Source organism: Mustela lutreola, chromosome 5 (genome assembly GCF_030435805.1).
Source record: "Mustela lutreola isolate mMusLut2 chromosome 5, mMusLut2.pri, whole genome shotgun sequence".
In the NCBI taxonomy this organism is placed as follows: Eukaryota; Metazoa; Chordata; class Mammalia; order Carnivora; family Mustelidae; genus Mustela; species Mustela lutreola.
Genome location: NC_081294.1, coordinates 83,697,963 through 83,713,631, shown reverse-complemented (window position 1 = coordinate 83,713,631; position 15,669 = coordinate 83,697,963). Strand labels below are relative to the sequence as shown.

The window sequence follows — 15,669 nt, the reverse complement described above, 5'->3', positions numbered from 1 at the left end:
GCAAGCTCATGTAGCCACTTTGGAAAACAGTGTGGAGACTCCTTAAGAAATTAAAAATAGAACTACCCTATGACCCTGCAATTGCACTACTGAGTATCTACCCCAAAGATACAGATGTAGTGAAAAGAAGGGCCACCTGTACCCCAATGTTCATAGCAGCAATGGTCACAGTCGCCAAACTGGAAAGAACCAAGATGCCCTTCAATGGACGAATGGATAAGGAAGATGTGGTCCATTTACACTATGGAGTATTATGCCTCCATCAGAAAGGATGAATACCCAACTTTTGTAGCAACATGGATGGGACTGGAAGAGATTATGCTGAGTGAAATAGCAGAGAGAGTTAATTATCACTTATTTGTGGAGCATAGGGAATAACATGGAGGTCATGGGGAGATGGAGAGGAGAAGGGAGTTGGGGGAAATTAGAAGGGGAGATGAAGCATGAGAGACTGTGGACCCTGAGAAACAAACTGAGGGTTTTGGAGGGGCGGAAGGTGGGGGGTTGGGGGATGGGTGAGCCTGGTGGTGGGTATTAAGGAGGGCGTGCATTGCATGGAGCACTGGGTGTGGTGCATAAACAATAAATTCTGGAACACTGAAAAGAAATTTAAAAAATAAATAAAAATTTTTAAGAAGAGAAAGTGTTACTTCTTACAAAAAAACTATTACTTATTTATGCTAACCTATCATTAAATGAATTAATATTTTTAAAAATTTCTCAGCTTCTAGTCTCCAGTAAGATCAATATTGGCAGATATAACCCACAACAAAAACTCTAAGGGGGGGGGGGCGCTCAATAATTTTGAAGAGTGTAAAGGAATCCTCAGACCAAAAATTTTCAGACCCACTGTTTTAAACAGATTTCCTATTGTTTATGGGATTAAGCAAGAATTCTGAAGACTGGTTTCTTCTTAAATAATCTTTTTTGCAGCACAAATAAAGAGGGGTCAAGTTTGAGAATTCAGCCCTTAAACTCCTCCAAGGCCGAGGCCCCTGGCCCCCACCTACCAACCCTGCAGTCTTCAGGTCTTCTGTTGAGGCATCTCCCTTCCACCTGCTTGCTCCAACACTGTGCTGCAGGAGGATTACAGTCATCACGATTCAGCCTTTTTTCCACTGGAGAGCGTGTACCATCCACCAGACAGGCAGCCTTCAAGATTTCATTAAGAAGAGCTGATAACAGTGCCTGGAACGTGTGAGCCCTTATTCAATGTTGACAGTGACGGTGATGATGGCTGCCTTAGAATAATCCAAAGTCTTCTTCACTTACAGCTGAGAAAGCCGAAGCACCTGTTACTTGTTCAAGGGCACACGGCTAGGGATTGGCAAAACCGGGATCCCAGCCCAGCTGTGTTTGAATCCAAGTCCAAGAGCTCAACACTTGTGCTCTGTGCCAGCATTTCTCACACTTTACGGTGCACATGAATCAGCTGAGGTTCTTAGTAAATACAGGTTCTGACTCTGTGGCTATGGGATGGGATCTGGGGTTCTGCATTTCTAATGAGCTCCCAAGAAGACCAAAGCTGCTGGTCCTCAAGGCACAATTTAGAAGGCTGTACACCTGCCCTCTCCTAAGAATCTTTAAAGTTTTTTGCTCAGTGTTTGTTTTCCTCTCTCTATAATAAGATGTCCTTATCATAATTAAAAGTATTTTTTGTCTTTGTTCCCTTCAACAATAGTCCCTCGCCTTCATGCCACCCCTGTTTTTGTCAGTTAGTCACAGGCACTCAACAACTACCTGGAGAGCATCACATTCATGCTCTTTTCCATGCGCTGAGCCAGTACCTCCGGCTACCACCAGGGGGCGATGCGCGTTCAACAGTCCTTCAGGCTCAGCAGCTGCGTCCTCTTGGTAGAGCTGAGTTATTGCACTGTATGATTACATGAACTTCTACTAAAAATGGATGGGAACTGGAAAAATCAAACTGCGGTGGTGACCGGAAGTACAGGTCTCAAACACAGCACAAATGAAATAGCAAAAGACATCAGTAAGCATGCCAAAATGTATTAAAAAGTATCAGGCTTTGGTGGAGTAGAGGCTTTATGACGGTCATTGGTGTTTGTCCACATAAGTCAAAAAACAAGACCAAGAACTTATTTGACTCCCGGGCACCTGGCTGGCTCAGCTGGTAGAGCAGGCGACCCTTCATATCACCCTTAATAACTCAGGTGAATCCAAGCCCCACACTGTACATAGAATTTGCTTAAAAAACAAGACAAAACAAATTTTTTAAAAACTTGTCTGATTTTTTTTTAAGATTTTATTTATTTATTTGACAGAGAGATATCACAGTAGACAGAGAGGCAGGCAGAGAGAGAAAGAGAGGGAAGCAGGCTCCCCGCTGAGCAGAGAGCCCGATTCGGGACTCAATCCCAGGACCCTGAGACCATGACCCTAGCCGAAGGCAGCGGCTTAACCCACTGAGCCACCCAGGTGCCCGAAAACTTGTCTGATTTTAAGACGTATGTCAAATATTAATTCTAAAGACAAGTTACTGGGTATTTTATAGTATTTATTAATAAGTAAATAGTAATAAATAATAATCATAATAAATACTCTGAACAGAGCTCTGATGGAATCTAATAGGATCCCATTCACAACTGGGTACATATATATAACTTTGTTTGTAAATATGCAGAAATAAATATATGGCAGCGTCTTCACCAAATGAACGGTTTTCTAGAAAGCAGGACTGCAGTTGAAATGAGATTCTAATGAGAAAATCTCTAGATTCTAGTCGTTATCACAGGAGAAATAACTAATTCACTAGTTATTTCTAATAACTAATTATTAGACTAATAGACTAATAACTAATAGTTATTTCTAATAACTTACTGTTTCTGTGTCTATTACACAATTTCTACAATTCCCCAGGAGCTGATCCGGTAGCTCACTTTGGTAATTCATTACCTAGGGGTACAGTTATTAGAAAATTTATTTTGGAGACACATTAATGTTTTGGAGCTCAAATGCCAAAGATAGGCCACCTGGGGTCAAATCCTAGGCCTATCACTTACTGACCACATGACTTTGAATTAGTTACTTCATGAAATGAAGTGCTCAAGATTCAGTGAGCAAAGACCTTACAATGGATAATGGGAAGAACTCCAAGATTCAATATTCAGTTTTCCAAGTAACCCCAGTGCCCACATGATACAGGAAATGCAGATGACTAGCAAGATTTAAACCCAGTTCAATCATCTCCAGAATCATGGGCATTAATAGGCAAGAATGGCTCTTTGGTAATTGCTAAGTTTGGTTCTAAGTAAGGAATATACACAAGGTTGACAGGAATGGCCTAACTCCAGTCAGTGACATAAAATCCTAAAAAAATCCCTTCCTTCTGGGGCGCCTGGGTGGTTCAGTGGATTAAGCTTCTGGCTCAGGTAATGATCTCAGGGTCCTGGGATAGAGCCCTGCGTCAGGCTCTTTGCTCAGCGGGGAGCCTGCTTCTCTCTCTCTCTCTGCCTGACTCTCTGCCTACTTGTGATATCTCTCTTTGTGTCAAATAAATAAATAAAATCTTTTAAAAAAAAAAATCCCTTCCTCCCAAAGTAAGGAATATACACAAGGTTGACAGGAATGGCCTGACTCCAATCAGTGACATAAAACGCTAAAAAAATCCCTTCCTCCCAAACACATAAAAACATGTGACAGAACACTCAGCAGCCATTTCAAAGATGTAGATCAATTGTTCTAAGTTATTTATGACAGAATATGAGACAGCAAATTTACAAAGACATCTGGTGGTATCTCTACAAAATTACATACAATAAATATTTGAAAATATGCATATAAAGTCATCTGGGAAGTGTCACATCTCATTTCTCCCATGCAGCCTTCCCTGAGAAACCCATGAACTTCCTGCCTCTGAGTTTTAACCTCTTTTCTAGATTCTGTCAGTGATTGATATACTCTGGAATTTCAGAAATGCACCTCAGGGACCTCAATAGTAAGTGAAGAGAGCTCAGATAATAGGACCATGATTCACTCAACTTCTGCTTCAAACAGAACACCTTTCATTATATCTATTGCAAATTTTGGGCTCCTGCCTAAGATTTCATCTGAAAAAAGGTTTTCCATAGCTAAATTAAGAGTCAGCCCCATTGACCACAGTATTAACTTCGTACATGCTTTGCATTTCCATTGGTATTGTCTTATGTAACACGACAGACGATCATTCATCAAAGTACATACTTGTGTCCCCAAAGAGATTGACTTCAAAGACCTTATAAGATCTTAGTCCTACTACCCTGATTTACCCACAGTTATACAGAATGGCTTCATAGATTTTTTAAAAAGATTTTTATTTATTTGAGAGAGAGAGAGAAATAGTGAGAGAGAGCACAAGCATAGAGGAGAGAGCCAGGTGCAGGACTAGGTCCCAGGACTCTGGGATCATGACCTGAGCCAAAGGCAGACGCTTAATGACTGAGCAACCCAGGCACCACCAGCTTCACAGATTCTTGTTGAACAATTGAGAATGCTTCCGCTAGGACATCCATGTTTACAGGACACAGCTAACTAACAACCCAGATAGTGTATCCAAGACTGGAACTTGATGGTCTACAGATCTCCACTGGCTTTTCTCATGACAGCTAAATTCCTGTTTTACTGTCATCTTCCACCCAAAAGCACATCCTTCACAGAAGCATTTGAGAGAGGGCAAGTCTGAGCACACACAAGTAGGGGGAGGGGCAGAAGGAGAGGGAGAGGCAGGCTTCCTGCTGAGCTGGGAGCCCAAAGTGGGGCTCCATTCCAGGACTTCATCCCAGGATTCCACCATGACCTGAGCCAAAGGCGGTCGCTTAACCTACTGAGCCACCCAGCACCAACCCCCATATGAAATTTACAGTTCAGTCCCTTAGCTATCCTAACAGCATTTCAAGGGCTTAGTTGCTACAGGTAGCTGGTGGCTACAGTATTGGAAAGTGCAGATATAGAATATTGCCATCATCACAGATAACACTGCTAGCAAGGCCACCAAGTTCATCATTTCATAAAGTGTTCTGAAGAACACTAATATAGTAAGATGCTATAAGGCTGGCTAAGTTCATCTAGAAAATTCTGCACCCACACCCCCTGCCTTACATATCAGAATATTAATATCACGGAACCTTAGGACTCTAGCTCTAGCATCAGACAGATGTGAGTTTGAATTCTAGTGCTGTCACTTACAGCAGTGTGACCTTGAACAGGCCATTTACCTTTGAGCCTCAGTTTGAGAATAACCGAATTCCTTAGTATTGTCATGATAATGAGATAATCCACATAAAATTTAGCAAAGTGCTTCACAAATATGAAAGTCTCAACAAATGTCAGCTCTAACCACCAACCTCTTTTTTTTTTCCCAAGAATACACAGAAGAGAATAAAACCCCCTCACCAAAGATGCCTGTGCCCTAGGAACCTGTGAATATTTACCTTACATGGCAAAAAAGGACTTTTCAGATATGAGGTAAGGATTTTGAGATGAGAACATGACCCTGGATGATCTAGTGGCCACGATGTAATCACAGGGTGCTTTCAGTGAGGGAAGCAGTAGGCTCAGAGTCAGAGAAGGAGACACCGTAAGAAAACCAGAGGGGGTATTGGAGGAAGATGTTGTGCTGCTGGCTTTGCAGATGGAGGACAGACCACAAACCAAGGAGAGCAGGTATCTTCTAGGAGCTGGAAAAAATAAGGACTCGCCCCCACGGCTCCTAGAAAGAACGCAGCCCTCCTGACACTTGACTTTAGGAATTTCAATCTCCAGGACTATAAGGTGGTTTATACTGTTTTAAGGCGCTAAGTTCATGGTAATTTATTATAGCAGGAATAGGAAACCAATAGAGAACACCTGAAATCATCTATCAAGGTACTGATGTCCCACTGGGAGTCTTACCTGGTAAGAGGAGCTGGAACCAGAATCAGGAATCCATGGTCTAGCTCAGTTCCACCGGTAACCCCCAAAATCTCTGGGGTGCTTTACTTTCTTCTACAAAGTGATGATAACATCAATTCCTTTACCTAATTAAAAAAAATTATGACGGGCGCCTGGGTGGCTCAGTGGGTTAAGCCGCTGCCTTCGGCTCAGGTCATGATCTCAGAGTCCTGGGATCGAGTCCCGCATCGGGCTCTCTGCTCAGCAGAGAGCCTGCTTCCCTCTCTCTCTCTCTGGCTGCCTCTCCATCTACTTGTGATTTCTCTCTGTCAAATTAATAAATAAAAATCTTTAAAAAAAAAAAAAAAAAAAAAAAAAAAAAAAATTATGACAGTAAAAATAAGAGACCTACTTCATGAGAGTAACTCCAACTTGCATATTTCAACTCTTGTCAATTCTAAGTACTCAGCACGGGAGTAAAATATTGCATAAAGTAGAAAAGTTTTAGAAGAATGTCCTGAACTTTCACCAAGGATTTATAATGAAAAGATTTTTTGTATGTTAACACACTCAGCCTCAAAGCTACCCAAACCAACATTGTATATACCCAGCTGAAATATTTGGAATCAAGTCCTTGCCTTCCTTCCCCTCCATCCAGACATTTCTAAAATTTGCTGTGTGATATTTAGTCATGAAGGATGTTAACAAGATTTTTTTAACTTTTTATCCCTCCCCAAGTCAACAGGAAGGACAAATCCTCTAGCTCAGCTCACAGGAGCTGCTCTCCCGTCATTAAAAGAAAAGCAATCCCCAGACTCGGGGATGGCGACGTCCTTTCTTTTTCCTTAACCTGAAACAGGAAACGAGATGACCGCCATAGCTCTGAACACCGCACATTCCTTCCCCCGCTCATCTTGGGCTGGGACGTTTGTGACAAGGCCACGCGCCACCTGCTGGATTGGGCGGTCATGGAAACAGTTCTAGTCAGTGCCGAGGACATCCTCTCATCAGGATGGGCACCAAGGTGCCAAGAGTAAAATATCAAAAACCACTGAAGTGTACACTTGATGCAGCTCGTAAGGCATGTGAATCATAGTTCAATCCAGTTCCTTTTTATTAAAAGGTCAAAGAAATGGACATGCAAAGAAATTGTGTTTCATTTTCTTTAAATCAGATTTTCCTCTAAATGATGGGACCTGTCATTCCGTAAGAACCAACCACAAATGACACCCTATCAAGACAAAAGACCTGGAGCCAGGGATGGGCTGACTGTGTCCAAAGTAGGATTTTAACCATTCTGGACCCAAAGAAATATTTCAGTCTTTTATTTGCTGAAAAGACTCTTTTCCTAAGACAGTGTGTGCCAACAAAAAACTGACCTGTGTCATCTTCACTGTGGTGACATCGGTCCCTGGGACTCCGGGGTCTTTTTGACCGGTCCTCTCATTACATTGTAACAAAGATCATAGCTACAATTACCATCTGCACTGTAATAACAGAAAAAGCAAACAACCACTCAGGAAAGAAAGAAAAAAAAAAAGCTCAAAGTAAACACATCAGGATATGGACCACAGCTGTGTCCCAATGGGCCTAAGAGTGATTTTTTTCAAGTTCTGCCTGAGTCGGCAAGGGGCCTCCATGGCCCTCTCTTCCAACCATCCTCATGCTTCCCCAAGAGCCTTCACATCGATGTCCAAATTTTCTCCTCCATAAAAATCCAAACATGAATAATTTTTATTAATAGACAAAACCAAAATCCCTGGCAGGAAAAAGTGCAAGACTATGGGAAGAACAAGAAGCATCAGCCCAGCAGCTGAGATTCATGGATCCCAGCCTGTGCCCTGCTAGCCAGGAGCCAGGGGCCTCCATAGGACAAGTCAAGTCCACGGTCAGAGCCACACACAAGGCAGAGGGGTCTCTTTCCATTAGAACAGTCTCGTATTTTCAGGGCAGGCTCCCCATCTCCAGACTCGCAGTTTGTGGAATTTGAAATCTGCAGGGCAGCCGCCCTACACGGGACTTCAGAGGCACATAACCGACGGCAGAAACTGGAGGAGGGGTGCTGTTTTGTAGGAGTGGCCACCCCTAGACCCAGCCAGACCTGGTCAACACTTACCTTAGGGACAGACTGCCACTTAGCTCGCATCTGCGGCCCGAAACTACCCTCCAAACCCTAAACCAGCAGTAATGGGACGTGCAGGTCAGGAAGACCCACGGCCAAAGCGACTCCACACCAGCAAGGTGACTGTGGTCCCAAAAAAGAGCATGACCGGGGCCCTGGGGAAAAGGAACCCTCCACATAGCAAAGCCATCGGCAGAGAAGGAAACACCAACAGTGCTCCGTGACCCTCTTCAACAGTGGGAGCGGGAGTGAGCGGGCGGCAGGCAGCTGGGACCGGGGAGCGCTAACCTGCGGAGCGCCCGCGGCCGGAGCTGGGCATGTTCTGTGAGCTCCCCAGCGGCAGGGGGCCCGCAGAGCCCAGCCCCATCCACTCTGCGCCTTCCCGAGCTGCACCTGCAGTTTCGAGCCTACAAACCTGCAGGCAGACGGAGGCATTAACTCTCAGAGACCCGACGGCAACCCTGCTAACTTCTCCGATAAGAAAGAGCTGTTTTCTGCTGCGTGTCCTGCAGAGACACGGAATACATGCGTGCATCAACTCCACGAAGTTCTAGCAGACGGGCAGGTAGGGGCGGGGCTGAGGTCCCGGCTTAGATGGCACAGCTGCAGGAGGACCTTTGCCAGATGCCCCCCACCGACTCTTGGTTTGCTCCAGGGACCCCTACACAGGGCCCCACGACAGCCAGCCTTTTTACTGCCCTGTCCCTGAACTTTCCAACCGGTTCACCCCTCCCCCTGGATTGGGCTCCCTAAGAAAAGGGACTCTTCCATCACCTGGGGGGCCAAGGTCTAGCACGGATGTTTAGGGTTCGGTGCAGAGGAGAGGCTCGGTAAATATTCACTGAAAGGAAAGTACACAAGCTTTGTATTCCCAGTGCCAAAGAGCTTAACACCTGTTGCTGAGCTGAACTCTACCAGTTTCAGAAACGCGATGAACAGGAAGTAACCCCCAGTTAATTCTTTAGGGGCACAGGATAGCACGCTCTTTGTGAACACCCTAACTCTGGGGCCGGACCCACTGGGGTCCCAACTCTGTCATCTACTGGCTGTGTGATTTACAGACCCACAGGCAAATAATTTCAGGTCTTGTGCTTCAGAGTCCCCATCTGTAGGAAGGCTGTGGGAACAGCACCCCACTCCGGGAGCTGTCCTGAAGATTCCCCTGCAGAACGTGGGAACCTTACCAGCGGCTTCCTCTTAACATCAGTGCTATAGGTAGTGTCCCTATCAGGAAAAACAGCCTGGAGCCCCTGGAAGCTTTGGCTGGAAAGGAGGTGGTGGCTGCAGTTTCTGGGGTCTCAGTGTCGAGTGTGGAGTAGGGGAAAGACTGTGCTGGGAGTCCATTTGCAAGCTGGGAACCGGCACCAGAGACAGCAAATTCTGAGACCTCGCCCTTTCTCCCTGTGGCCCTCGTCTATCCTTTTTCCCCGCCCAGGACCATCCTTTGGTTTGGTCCTTCTAAACTGCAAGCCCTTTCCGTGGCTCTATCATTTGTTTTTATAAATCACTGTCTCAGATTAGAAGACCCCTCTCCTGGAGCCTCTTGAGCATTCTAAGAGCAGGGACATATCTGCTCTTTGCCTATCCTCCATCCCAAATAATTCTTCTAAAACAAAACAAAGCTTTATCGAGGTATAACTTACATACCATAAATCTACTCAGTTTGAGTGTACAAGTCAAGATTTTTTAGCACATTTGCAGAATTGTGTAACCATCCAATTTTAATTCGCTTCCGTCACCCCAAAAAGATCCTGTGGGCCCATTTGCACTCACTCCCTTTCGTACCCCTGAACCACTATTCTACTTTCTGTCTCCCTATTATTTGCCTTTTCTGGGCATTTCATAGAAAAGGAGTTTCACAACTTGTGGTCTTTGTGTCTGGCTTCTTTGACTTAGCAGAATACTTTTGAGGTCCCCTATGTTGTAATATGTGTCATTCTTTTATACCGCTGCATAGTATTCCCTTGTACAAATGGAACCATTTGTTTATCTGTTCACCAATGTGGGCATCTGGTTGTTTCCAGCATTTTGGGAGTGGGGAGGCTACTCGTGCTTTTCAACCCAAATAACTCTCCATTTTATTACTGTATTTTTTTTAAGATTTCATTGATTTATTTGACAGAGATGACAAGTAGGCAGAGAGGCAGACGGGGTGGGGGGTGCAGCAGGCTCCCTGCTGAGCAGAGAGCCCAATGCGGGGCTCGATCCCAGGACCCTGAGATCATGACCTGGGCTGAAGGCAGAGGCTTAATCCACTGAGCCACCCAGGTGTCCCCATTTTATTACTGTATTTTATTGCTCAACATAATTTCTCCCCATGATCTCTTCTATCAAGCAGGAAAGGGGCTCAAATACTAAGTAACTCCCCAAAATAAATAAAATAGGGAAACCTGACCAATGTCCATTATGCATCTAACTTGCATTCTTTTCTCTAAGTTTATAAGTTTTTCAAAATATAAAGTTCAAGTGCATTACCTGCAAAAACTATGGAAAACTAAGCCTTCCCATTCTTCAGGCCAAACATTTGGTCTCTAGCTGGAACACTGGGGAGTCCTTCCCTGAGTCCATTTAATAAACTGGGGAAAGAACCACAAGATGAACCTTTGTTTCCTTAGTTGTCTTCTAAAGATCAGGCTTAAAAGACTTCTGGAACTCATTTAGCTGTCTGTCATATGTCTTTAGGAGCCCGGAGTGCCCTAAGCTTTAAGCCATGATGGCATGGCTCTGGTCCCAAATGGATCCTCCACATATACCAGGCAATCTCTAATTTACACCATGTCCATTTGCTCCAAGTAGTGCTCAAGAAGTTTCTCTACATGCCCCCACCCCCCCCCAACTTCCCCCCCCCAGAAGATGGCATGGCCTCTTTACCTGCACAAATGCTGCTTTCGGGGTGTGTGCCTATTATTTCCACAGCCATAGTGCAAACTGGAGGGTTACAGCACATTGCTGGGACAAGGCATCAGCCCCATTACTGTTTCCGAAGTACCCTGACTTTCCGGAGGAAGAGGGAAGGCAGACAGATGCAAAGAAACCCAGCACCACAGAGAGCTTTCCCACTCGTCAATGGCTGTCTATCCCATCCATTTTTATCAGGTGAGGTTGGGGCTCTGAGGAATTTTGGAGTGGCATCCCTTTACTTTCCAGAGACGAACTGGAAAGCACAGCACATCCTCAGTGCCCAACACTAAGCATTTCTGGGTCAGCTGCACTCAGAGCAGGACACATCTTCACAGCAATCCCACAACCCCTTCCCCTGAACAATTCTGGCTCCTCTGATTCCTCCAGAGTATCTTGCCACTAACCACCGTAAAGTGTCATGACTGGTTCTAGAATCATTTTTTTCCAAGAACTGTCTCGTTTTCCAATGTTAAGATGTAACTTTCTTTAAAACGCCTTAAAGATCTTCCACATAGGACTTCTTTCTTTCTCTTTTATTCCTCTTGTCTTGGTACATCTTGGCTTTCTACAGAGCCGCCTAATTCATCACTCTGTTGTCTTCATCGTCCTCGCCTGTTGAAATCGTATTTCACATAGTGTAACTCAGAGTCTAAAAACACTTCGAAAAAGCTCGCAGTCGCTGGGCTAAGCTACAGACTAAAGTCATCTGTAGGGAGATTTTTACACAGGACGCCTTTACCGTTTGTATTTTCCTTCTCCAGCTCTGCACGTCTGATTCCAGGCGGCTGCTGGTGGGGAGGCTGGGTCGAGGCAGCGGCTCATATGTGCAGGGGGGAAAGCAGCACTGGTTCTTGCTTTAAAACAGGGCAGGTCCCCCCAACCTGCAACCTCCGCAACCACCGGGAACTTGTTGGAAACGCACCGTCTTGGGCCTTGCTCCTGACCGCCGCCCTGCCCTCCCCACCCCCCCACCCCCGCCCCAGAACGGGAACACAGGGGATTCTGGGGCAGACTGAAGTGTTAAAAGTCCCTCGGTCAGAGGCAGTGGTTCCCGAATGACAGACGGCAGTCAAGGTTTTAGAAACAGCTGGTTGAAAATAATTGCCTGACTGGCTCGGGACCCTCCCCCCCCCCCAGAATATATGCCACTTACATGTATGTTGTCCTCATTTATCATTTATGAATATGTGGGGTTTTAACTCCATGGGGCTGACGATGTGACTTGAGGGTTGCTAATGAGCAGGACCCAAGCACCCCCGCTGCCGGCCATTCAGGGCAGCAGCGGTGTCTCACAGGCGACAGAGCAGAGGCGAGCAGTCAATCTTCTTCCACGTTCTGCTCTCAGGAAACAAGCAAGGGGAGGGTCCAGAGGCGTCATCTGACAGGGATGACAGCATATTTATTCCTACACAGAAGAGCCAAGGGAGAAAGACAGAAAGAAGTTAACTTCTGTAAGGACGAGCTGCGTGGGAAAGGTGATGCTGGCAGCTGCCTTTGCAGATGCCAACTCCAGCACCATGAACATGTCTGCTCATCTCCACTTTGCCGGAGGGTACCTGCCCTCTGACTCAAAGGACTGGAGGACCATCGTCCCAGCTCTCTTGGTGGCCGTGTGCCTGGTGGGCTTCACGGGGAACGTTTGCGTGATCAGCGTTCTCCTTCACAGCGCTTGGAAAGGAAAGCCGTCCATGATCCACTCCCTGATTCTGAATCTCAGCCTGGCCGACCTCTCCCTCCTGCTGTTTTCGGCACCTGTCCGAGCTACAGCATACTTCAAAAGTGTGTGGGACCTTGGCTGGTTTGTCTGCAAGTCCTCGGACTGGTTCGTCCACACGTGCATGGCAGCCAAGAGCCTGACGATCGTTGCAGTGGCCAAAGTGTGCTTCATGTATGCAAGCGCCCCAGCCAAGCCAGTAAGTATGCACAACTGCACCATCTGGTCGGTGCTCGTGGCCATCTGGGCTGCGGCTAGCCTGCTGCCCCTGCCTGAGTGGTTCTTCAGCACCACCAGGCTTCATGAGGGTGTGGAAATGTGCCTCATGGATGTACCGCCTGTGGCCGAAGAGTTCATGGCCATGTTTGGGAAGCTCTACCCTCTCCTGGCATTTTGCCTTCCATCACTCTTTGCCAGTTTTTATTTCTGGAGAGCTTATGGCCAGTGTAGAAAACGAGGAACCAAGACTCAAAATCTCAGAAACCAGATGCGCTCCAAGCAACTCACAGTAATGCTGCTGAGCATCGCTGTCACCTCCGCGGTCCTCTGGCTCCCTGAATGGGTAGCCTGGCTGTGGGTATGGCACGTGAAGGCCAGAGGCCCGGCGCCGCCACAGGGTTTTATAGCCCTGTCTCAAGTCCTCGTGTTTTCCACCTCTTCGGCAAATCCTCTCATTTTTCTAGTGATGTCAGAGGAGTTCAAGGAAGATTTGAAAGGCTTATGGAAATGGATGATAACCAAAAAGCAACCAACTGCCTCAGAGTCTCAGAAAACACCAGCTGGCCACTCAGAGGCCCCTCCCGACGATGTTCCAGCTCCCGAGTCCCCAACATCCATACCAGAGGAGAAAACTGGCTCTCCCTCCTCTGGCATAGAGAAGAGCGAGAAGGCACAGATGCCCATCCTCCCTGATGTAGAGCAGTTTTGGCACGAGAGGGACACAGTCCCTTGTGTACAAGACAATGACCCTGTCCCCTGGGAACACGAAGATCAGGAGACAGGAGACTGTGACAAATAGGCTAAGTTTCAAAGCAAAACAAATTGTGATTATCGTATTGACTTTTACTGCTGCTTGCCAACACCACAGCCTTGACCATATATAACCCAGTAAAATTACTAACGTTAGGAATTACAAAAATGCTTCACAGTATGCATTTTTGAAACATGCAATTTGGTAAGTAGAACACCATGGTAGGGGCAATGATTGTGTTTCAGAATTGTATCTTGGCTATCCGGAGTTAAGCTGAGTGTTGTGTGGAGATGTTTCCAGCACACACAACTAGAAATTCCAGCTATTTTGTCCCTTGTTCACAACTGTGGTTTTATTGGGGGCTCCTCGGGACCATCCTACACTGGCCGGAGCAGAGCCCATCTTTGCCAAAAGCTGAACTCCTTTCCTTTTACTTTCTTCCTGAACCTGCTAGCCTTAATGTTGCTTACCAAACTTTATTTCATATAACCAAAGCTCCAAGTCTACTTCCACTTAAGAGATTTTAAACACGTTAATGAATGTTAAGGAGTGATCTTCACTTACTTAATCCATATCGAATTTCCATGACTGGAGTTGACAGAATAAGGATCACCACTTTACTGTGGACTGATTTCAAACCCAAGTTTAAGTAAATTCACACTTCACCTTATCCTCAATAATGTGTTTCACTTGTCTTTGTAAAGCTACTTCTGTCTTCAGTTTCTAAGTCTGAGGATTTTAGCACCTTACCATGACATTCTAAATTCTGATATGGAAAAAGAACTTTTTATTGCCCTTCTCTCTCTTCCCAGTTACCTGTTCCTCCCAATACCTCCTTCCAGTCAAGGCAAATAGAAGCTATAACTAATGATAAAGGTAGCAATTGCTGCAGGCAACCTCCAAGTAAGAAGAAGGAATAGGGATGGTCATCTTTCTTGTTAAATGATACTAAATATCTCCCGAACACTCAAGTTGAACACTGCCCCTGCCCAAGTTTTAAAATACCTAAGGGTCTTTGTTATAAAGATAATCAAGAGTAACAAAAGAAGTACTTATGTTAAAAAAAAAAAAATAGTATGAAAAGAAAAACTCCAGGGGATACAAAAGAGAATTTGGCTAAGAAAGCAAACAGCACAAGGGCAATACAGGAAAAAAAAAAAAAAAAGAAAGAAAGAAAAAAGAAAAAGAAAAAAGCAGACTATTAAATTGTGTTCCCAAACATATTACTGGTGTAGTTTGGATAAAAAGGCAGTAACTATTCATTTTGCAGCAAGGTAAAGCATACCCGATAAAACATGATTATGATACATTTCTTTCCCTATTAGATATAAGGACACTTAGCCACAATTCTTGATTACTTTGTAATGGAATTCTGGGGTATTTGCACTGAGGGGTTCCCTCAGGAAAATAACTGCCTGGAGAAGCCATGGAGAAGTTAAAATATAAAAATATGCTGTGGACAGAACTTTTACGTTTAAAAAAATATTCAGTCTGTGGGTTTTTTGGTTTGTTTGTTGTCTTTACAAATGGTTGTGGTTTGCTTTTCAACACAGAAGATAGGGCTGTTTTCATTTTACTTGGTTCATTACAAATTTTATTTTAAGGCTCACAAGATCACAAAGTACAATTTAACCCAAATATCCAAATATTGTTTTGTGAGACAATAGTTATACAAATCGTCTGTGATGAGCTATTTGAATTAAAGACTATTCATTATATATAGTAAATGTTCGATGTAAGCTTCCAGTGTTTGACATTCTAACTTGTAAACAAATAAAAACAATTGCTTTATTTCAGACAGTTTGGGAGACTTAAAAGCTGTCTTTGTTTGAAACCTCCTTTCAAAATCATCATCTGGCACAATGGGGACTTAATGGGGACTTAATGGGGAGTTCAGACCTTAACACTGATACAGGTCTCTGGATAAACTGAGTCAAGTATTTTTAAGGAGTTTGCTGGTAAGTGCCAAGTCAAAACGGACATTTTGAGACAGTGTAATTACAATGACCTTTTCATTAAGAACCTACACAGTCCTGACTTGATCTTTTAAAGAAATCTGCATAGTAAAGTTTGATTTGCACCTTAAATGAACAAATT

General features: G+C 44.8%; 1 protein-coding gene and 1 long non-coding RNA gene across 2 annotated transcripts in view; one reads left to right on the top strand and one right to left on the bottom strand.

Annotated features, from left to right (window-relative positions):
* Positions 1-8,703, bottom strand: part of LOC131832217 (uncharacterized) — an 81,931-nt gene extending 73,228 nt beyond the window's left edge. Inside the window, exons 1-2 of the long non-coding RNA XR_009353951.1 lie at positions 8,403-8,703; positions 5,887-6,011 (exon numbers count right to left, since the gene is read on the bottom strand). This is a non-coding gene — a long non-coding RNA (uncharacterized LOC131832217). The remainder of the gene's footprint in view (positions 1-5,886; positions 6,012-8,402) is intronic.
* Positions 8,704-12,366: 3,663 nt separating this feature from the next.
* On the top strand, positions 12,367-13,732 carry GPR151 (G protein-coupled receptor 151). The gene has a single exon (XM_059174965.1). It carries the CDS (start codon positions 12,367-12,369, stop codon positions 13,618-13,620), a length of 1,254 nt encoding a protein of 417 aa, XP_059030948.1. The 3' UTR covers positions 13,621-13,732.
* Positions 13,733-15,669: the final 1,937 nt, after the last annotated feature.

Bases quoted from the DNA above. Each gene is read 5' to 3' on its own strand.
- GPR151 (XM_059174965.1), top strand. From the start codon at position 12,367: ATGCTGGCAGCTGCCTTTGCAGATGCCAACTCCAGCACCATGAACATG.